The 7,318-nt window shown below is 37.2% G+C and overlaps 1 protein-coding gene across 2 annotated transcripts; it reads right to left on the reverse strand.

Moving 5' to 3' along the window:
• Positions 1-27: 27 nt before the first annotated feature.
• LOC112454674 (protein FAM161A) lies at positions 28-5,883 on the reverse strand. 2 transcript variants are annotated; one of them, XM_025016172.1, is made up of 9 exons: positions 5,766-5,883; positions 4,098-4,653; positions 3,362-3,568; positions 2,890-3,048; positions 2,443-2,661; positions 1,729-1,971; positions 1,276-1,398; positions 1,055-1,199; positions 28-750 (listed from the first exon to the last, which is right to left on the reverse strand). In XM_025016172.1, the coding sequence occupies exons 2-9, from the start codon at positions 4,643-4,645 to the stop codon at positions 349-351; spliced, it is 2,046 nt and encodes a 681-aa protein (XP_024871940.1). In that variant the 5' UTR covers positions 4,646-4,653; positions 5,766-5,883; the 3' UTR covers positions 28-348. The 2 variants fall into 2 exon arrangements, with proteins under 2 accessions (XP_024871940.1, XP_024871941.1); XM_025016173.1 differs by having other exon boundaries at positions 4,098-5,629.
• Positions 5,884-7,318: the final 1,435 nt, after the last annotated feature.

Raw genomic sequence — 7,318 nt, forward strand, 5'->3', positions numbered from 1 at the left:
ATATCGCAATCGCTTTGATTTCGTATAATTCTTCGATTAACTCAGAATTCAGAACCGTTCTTTCTCGACAAGTATCAACATATCAGAAACTTAGCTAGACTTATACCCTTATTATAAATAATTATATATATATGAAAGTAGTAAAGATATAAAATGCAGTTTAATATATAAATAGTAATTATAAAAGTTGAATAGATAAAAAACTTTTTCTTCAGATATTTTCAAACTGCGTCTTGGTTAGCTAATCAAAGCTTAGCTAATTGTCGTAATATCTAATCATAATTAGTCAAACGTAGGAACCTGACATTCAGAATAATATTTCACGATAATTAGAATTATTGGTTCAATTCATTCTTCGGCAGTGACGTTATCACTGCGAGATCGTTCGTCGCTACTGGACAATTTCTCGTTACGATCCTCAATCAGTTCCGCCGTCTCGTTGATCGACACCTTCAGTGGCCCGCGATCGGCCTTCCTCTTCAACGTCGAGGTCTCCGACTTGGCCGCGGATTTATCGGAGAAATCACCCGACGACTTCGACGATGATTGGCTTGAGATCGGAGTACCGGACGAACTGGTTAATGATCCAGAATTCGGTCTAGAGTTGCTAGCAAAGCTCAGATACGAATCCAAGCTACTTGACGTGGACCTTTTTGATTGCTGCTGTTTCTTCTTTTTCTTCTTCTTCTTTCGGGCATGAGCGCTTTTCGGAGAAGCCTTCTGTTGCGCCTTCACGAGCGATTGAAAGCTCTGCAAAGTTCATGTATAAAGCGTAGTTTATACGATACTTTCTTAGATTAGAACATATTCTAAAAAATTTACAATATCTTAATTTTATCCACTTTATATGTTAATGCGTAAAATGCACAAATAATATATTAAAATACGTTTACTTCCCAGACAGCACGTATATCCAAAATTGGGACATATGACGTCTTAAAGACATCTTTAAGACATCCTTTAGACGTCTTATGAAATGACGACAAAAAGACATCTTAATGACGTCTTATGTCTCAATGCACGCAAATAACAAGGAACAAGGAACTCACAGTACCTGAGAATGCCGCTCAAAGAGGGTCGGTATTTGCGTCACGCGGTCCAGCATCATTTCCATCTGCAATCGATGACGTTCGGCCTGTTCCCGTGCCTCGTCGCGACGAAGGGACGTCCGCATGTCCAGGTCTCTATCGTGCTCGTGCCTTGTTTTCACGACATTAGATCAATATCCGATCGTGAAAATCGACGAACGTTTAGATTTACAGTTCCAGTGCGTACCTCGCGGCCGATCTCAAGGCCTTCCACGCAGGTTTCCGACCAATCAGTGTCTCCCTGAACTTTAATATCTGTTCCCGTCGCTTCTCCTCCATCCGCTCCCGTATCTCGCGCTCCAGTTTCTCTCTGCAATGAGTTTTTTTATTGTTACGCATGTGAATTTATTTCTAATTAAGGCTTTAGGGAGAATTTGTTGTGTTTAGAAAAAATTAAATCTTAAATTGGTATTCTGTGAAAATAAAAGTAATTGGCCCCAAAGAATAATATTCTTTTATTTATTTTCTTCTTTTATTAATATTCTTTTATTTATTTATTTTCTTTTAATTCATGAAATTATAATGATTTATAAAAAACAAATATTGTTCATAATCGATTTTTATGTCTGAAAATAATTTGTTTCCTTGGTTGAATTCCTAAAATCAATCTTTTGGGAATGGATAAATTATTAGGCCGTACCGTGAAGCCTGACATCTCAGAATCGCGGCCAGATTGTTTCCGCGCGAGGACAATATGGATGTCATTGCGGACCTGGTTCTCTCAGACGTTATTGCCGGAATGACAGACTCGTTCTCATCCTTGTTGGCCTCCACATCCTGCAAATGTGCACACGCGGACTTGACACGCTCACGCCTCGCCATCGACGGCGGTAAGGAAGAGGACTTCAGCAACTCGGCGGCCCTCACCCTTTTCCTTAGCTGCCTGAAACCGCGCGCGTAAATCCTTACGCTGAATCTAATTGGTTTATTTAATTCTCGATTTCGTAAAGTCTTTAGGTAATCTTGTTAAATCACCTAAGTGCCTTCAGGTTCTAATAATCGAACTCATCTTTCCGAATTGCAAGGCAATTTTAGTTGCTCATATATATAAACCTTTACACATATACAGAATGAGCTACAAGATAATTAAACTAACAATAAGATTTAATTCCCCAAAATTTTTATCCATTTGCAATTCAAAGACAGTTGACAGTGTTTAACCGAGAGAAATATCAGTATTTTCCGGACATTCGATATGAACAACAGTGCGATTTTGCCGTCTTCATTGTCACCAAGAAAGAAAAGAGCAAGATATGATATAAATATATTAAACGCGTATACAAATGTTTATTTAAATTTTTTTCTAAAATAAAATGTGCACAGGATGAAACAATTTTAATAGCGAGAGGCTGACCTATAGTATTCGTCCTCGAGCATACGGTCGTAAACCTCGGTGCCGAACAGGTTTCTCGGCACCGGTTTAGCCTTGAAACGCGAAGAGCCGCTCTTGCTCGAGCAAAGCTCAGGACTGGACCTCGCCATGGATCGCCAGGCACGGCGGTCGCACTCCAGCTTAAACGGCCGTATCTGCGACAGCAGGTTCAGCGCGCTCTCCTCGCGCACAATGCGACTTCTGGAAATTAAAAACGCACATCACATTGAAATATTAATTACAATTTCGTAAATCTCTAAATAATTAGATTTGACTTAATTGCTTAAAAATTAAAATAAGGAAAATTAAATAATATATAAAAATATAGTTTAACTTTCAGAATTGGAGATGCGATATTAAATCCGGGAAATTAAAAAATATATAGTGTTACGCATCTATCTATAAATACAAAAGCATTACGTGGCCGACCTTTCCTCTTTCTCGGCCATCAGTTTATCGTAGAGCGGTATCTTGGACGTGATAGGAATCGGTCTAACTCGTCGTTTTTTCGAGGGACTCTTCTTTCCATTATCCTCATTTGCACACTCGACTGTTTCCATCTCTGTCATATATTTTTCTGCTTCTTCTCTAAAACAGGATATGTAACATTCTACAGAAAAAAATATATATGCAATGTATTATAGCATAAAAGCATAAAGATATTTCAAGACATTTTATGAAGCTAAAAGGAAAAAAAATAATTTAATCCTTTATTAATAAAGTTGATTTGCATCCGATAAAAGAAATGCTGGCTGAATGTTTGTAAAGATTAGATTAATAATAGAAACTTATAACACATTTTTATGCTAAAAAGAAAACTAATACATAAAGAAAGACGCATCCATTATATAAGCAGTTATTTTTAAACGCACGCAAGAAACTTCGCGGTTCGGATGTTTACCTCAGCGTGAAACTAAATGGCTTAGGCACCGTGGGATGCCACTCTTTCGAGCTATTCGGCGGTAAACTCTTTGTTTCAATGCTGTCTTCACCATCGCTGTTCACGCTGTCATCGCTCTTCGACTCACTCCACGTGCTCCAACTCTTATTGGCCGCGAGGATCTCCTTATTGCGTATTGTCTTCGTCTCTTTGTCTTTGTCTCTGCATCTGGAATCAACATTGAAGCGTAAATAGCAGCGAGAGATGGCAAAAGACAGATATAATTATATATCATTTCTTCACTGTATTTGTAAATTGAAAGATTCTTTCTCATCAGCTGCCTGATCTCTTCCTCTATTATCGTCTGATAATTAATTAAAGTAATCAAAATGATACATGGCTGTCTGTCGACAGATTAGTAACAGATATGTCAGCAAACTGACATCAACTGCGTCCGTATTCAGCTAATGTTCTGCCGGCAGAATTTGCTAAAATATATCAGACAGCAGAATTGACGGCAGAAACCGCGCAAAGCCTGAACGGTTCTAGTAGAATCTCTGCTCGATTTCTGCTGCCAATCTGCTGTCGGATTATGTTTTAGAAGCTTCTGTTATAACTTCTATTGGCGTTCTTCTGCCGACATCATGTAATATATCAGAACTGGCATCAATAAATTTATAATCTTTCTGCCGACAAAATTTGTAGCAGATATTTGACAAGATCTGGTTTCGACAGGTCTTATCTGAGAATATATTACCTGTACGTTAGCAGATCTTGATCCTCGGCGAGACTGGCGAAACTGCCGGATGGGAACAAAATCGGACTGCTAGTTCTAGATTCCTCGAGGTAACACTTCTTGCCGTTCAGCTTGAGATCGTCGACGAGAACGTTCGGCTTGACGTTCTTTGACTTCGAGCTCTCGTTTCTCGCGATCGACAAACTCAACGGCTGCTCCTCCGCGTCATCCAGTGAGTTCCTCAGATTTTGCAGAAGCAGCCGCTGTTTCCTTCTCAGGTACTCGACCTTCTGCTTAAACTGCTCGTTCGACAAATGGTGCACCTGCCCGTAATCAGGTATGCTCTTCAGAAATTCCAGAAAGTTCTCCAGGGTGTCGCGTGGACTTGACGACTCCGAGTTTTCGACGGTTTCGCCTTCGGCAAAGTTGATTTTCTTCACCTTCTCTGATCTTTGGCTCCCGGACGACAGTCGAGGACGTTCGTAAGAAGGGGTTGGTTGCTGGCTACAAGGATCCACCGGCATCTTCACGCACGAATGGAAGAAAGATGTGCCTCTGTGCTCCGTCATGGTTCACTCTGATTTATTACGAAATATGATGTAATGCGTGCAGATAATGTAACATATAAATAATTTGTGATAGAATAAATATGCTTTTAAGTATTAATAAATTTGTTGCTAAAGTACGCATAATATTCATTGATAAATAAAAAGATACATCAGCTACAATCTACAATAGATATTTTGCGTAACTGCTAATATATTCATCTATCCTTTTCGGCATTTAATTGATAAAAAATAATTATTAATTAAATAGACTGGAAAGCTATTTAAAACCTGTAAATGACATGTAAATATTATCAAAGATAGGATCATATAACGTAATCAAATTATACAATACAATTTTACAACTGCTACCTATATATATGTATATAATTACAGTATAAGATTATAATTAGTACGTAAGACATGCCGCAGATGTACAGGATATCTAAAAATTACTATTACCAGAGATAGCAAACGTTAAACTGTAAGAGAGGAACATAAATTCTACTGACTTTTCTAATTATCAAAAGACCACATCTCTAGATCAATCACTGCAGGTCTTGCTAGTCAAAGGCCCTAAAATTACGGAGCATTTAGGATAGCATAATTAATGTGTATTTAAGCTTTACCTACAAATGTATCTTTCGCAAACATATTATGTTCTAATCGTCAAAATTAAAAGACACTTTCCCAAGTCCATTTCGAAGGTCTACCGAATTCTTAGAAGTTTTTCTATCGGATTCTTCATAGGGCTTCCTCCTTGCATGCAATAAGCAATAAACTGCCCGCAGATATGACAACAGATTGCATGGCAGCAGATTTGCCATATATCTGCATATTAAACTCGTGTTTTATACCAGCAGAATCTGACATTATCTAACAGCAAATTATTGGCAGAAACCGAACAAAATTTGCCATTTCGTAAACATCATTTAAGTGAAATACAAATTAAATGTTATAAACGACAGATTCTGGATTCAGTTTCTGCAGTCAATCAGCCATTATATCCTGTTAATAACAGAATTCTATATTATATATTTCTATTATATTGACATTCTATCGACAAAACTTGTAGTATATAGACACTTTCAAAATATGTTCTCGACAGATTTGTGCAGCTATCCTGGTCGTTACTATAAATCACCTTCATCCGAGCGATCAGCCGAATATGATTCCAGGTCGACTCCGTAGCGGAGGTTTATTGCTCCGAGATCCGAGTCCCAGAAACGGGATGCAAACGGCGTTGGTTACTTTGTTGATGGCCGTTACCGTACTTACTAAAGGGGATCAATGCGACCTGGCATTGCCGACCTGGCGTTGCCGTCGTCATGGTGAAGTTCGCGAGGAAGTGCTAACGCCCTGCGACCAGTCCCGTGGAAATAAATGGCGCGCAAAATAATGCGATCGAAATATGAACGTTACCGTCGTACCTGTGGGGAAGATCGTCGTATCTACCGACATTTTCTTTCGAGCACGAATCTTGCCTAGGTAAAACATAAAATTCATAATGACATTATGATGATGTTATCACGATTTATTCATCACTGGATATCATAAGTTTCAACTCATTATGAATTTTCCCGACAGCACATACATATCTATATAAAAAGACATCTTTAAGACACGTTTTAGACATACGTACCATGTCTAAAAACATCTTAAAGATGTTTTTACGATGTCTTTTGACATGCGTGCTGTTTGGTGCAGTTAAATATATATAATATTAATAATATTATATATCCTATATACTTGGGCGTTTAATTGCAGGTTTATGTCGTGCGGGCAGAAATACCGATGATCGCTATTACACCGCATATATATTGCATGCAGAATTATTAAAAGAGGATTAACCCTCAGCCCCTGTCCATATACGGGTTTATTTGTGTCCGGCCAAAAGGGTACCCCATCGGTAAGATAGGCAAAATGCCACTGTCAATGAAACGGAAAAATGACTTTGGATCTGCATAAGTACACTAAAAAAAGAATTTTCTACGATTTTTCCGACTATCCATCCCCCCTCCTTTTCCTAGTGGCACCAAAAAACCGCTTTTTTCAAAAATTATTTTTTTCTCTGGTTCCTTCATGTTAAAAATTTTGAACAAATTTGAGAATATAAGTTATAAAAAGTACTTAACACACAATTTTTTTTAGCTTTAGGCGCATTGAATATATAACCTAAAAAAATTAAATAAATATTTGAATCAATTTTTTTCTAATTTCTTTGATAGTTGCAGGTCTAATTACTCTAGAAAATTGTATATTTTAGTGTTCTACATGTATTAGAATTTTTTCAGATTTTTCGGAATGGTGGGCCGTACTCAAAAATGCGAAAAACCCTATTTTTAGCCATTTTTGGGCGTTTTATGGTCCTCAAATGATTGATAGTGCCTTAACTGACTCTAAAATAAACATAATATATATTACTTTTAGATATATGTTGTCAATATTTGATACATTCCGATACGTCTCATATGTTTTTGAGCATGAAATCAGTCATAACTCAACGAGAAAACCCTAATTTTTGTATAAAAGTGCTTATTTTTCGTCGATTTCTGGATTTTTGGTTATTTTATATAAGTTTTTTTGCATATAATTGGTAAATGTGAATATAAATATAATAAAAAATTGTACCTCTTATACATATATTTCAAAGAAATCGTTCATTTATTCAAATATATACATTTTCATGAAAAAAAA

The sequence above is a fragment of the Temnothorax curvispinosus genome, unplaced genomic scaffold (genome assembly GCF_003070985.1).
Source record: "Temnothorax curvispinosus isolate PA1 unplaced genomic scaffold, ASM307098v1 QBEX01005269.1, whole genome shotgun sequence".
NCBI classification, from domain to species: domain Eukaryota; kingdom Metazoa; phylum Arthropoda; class Insecta; order Hymenoptera; family Formicidae; genus Temnothorax; species Temnothorax curvispinosus.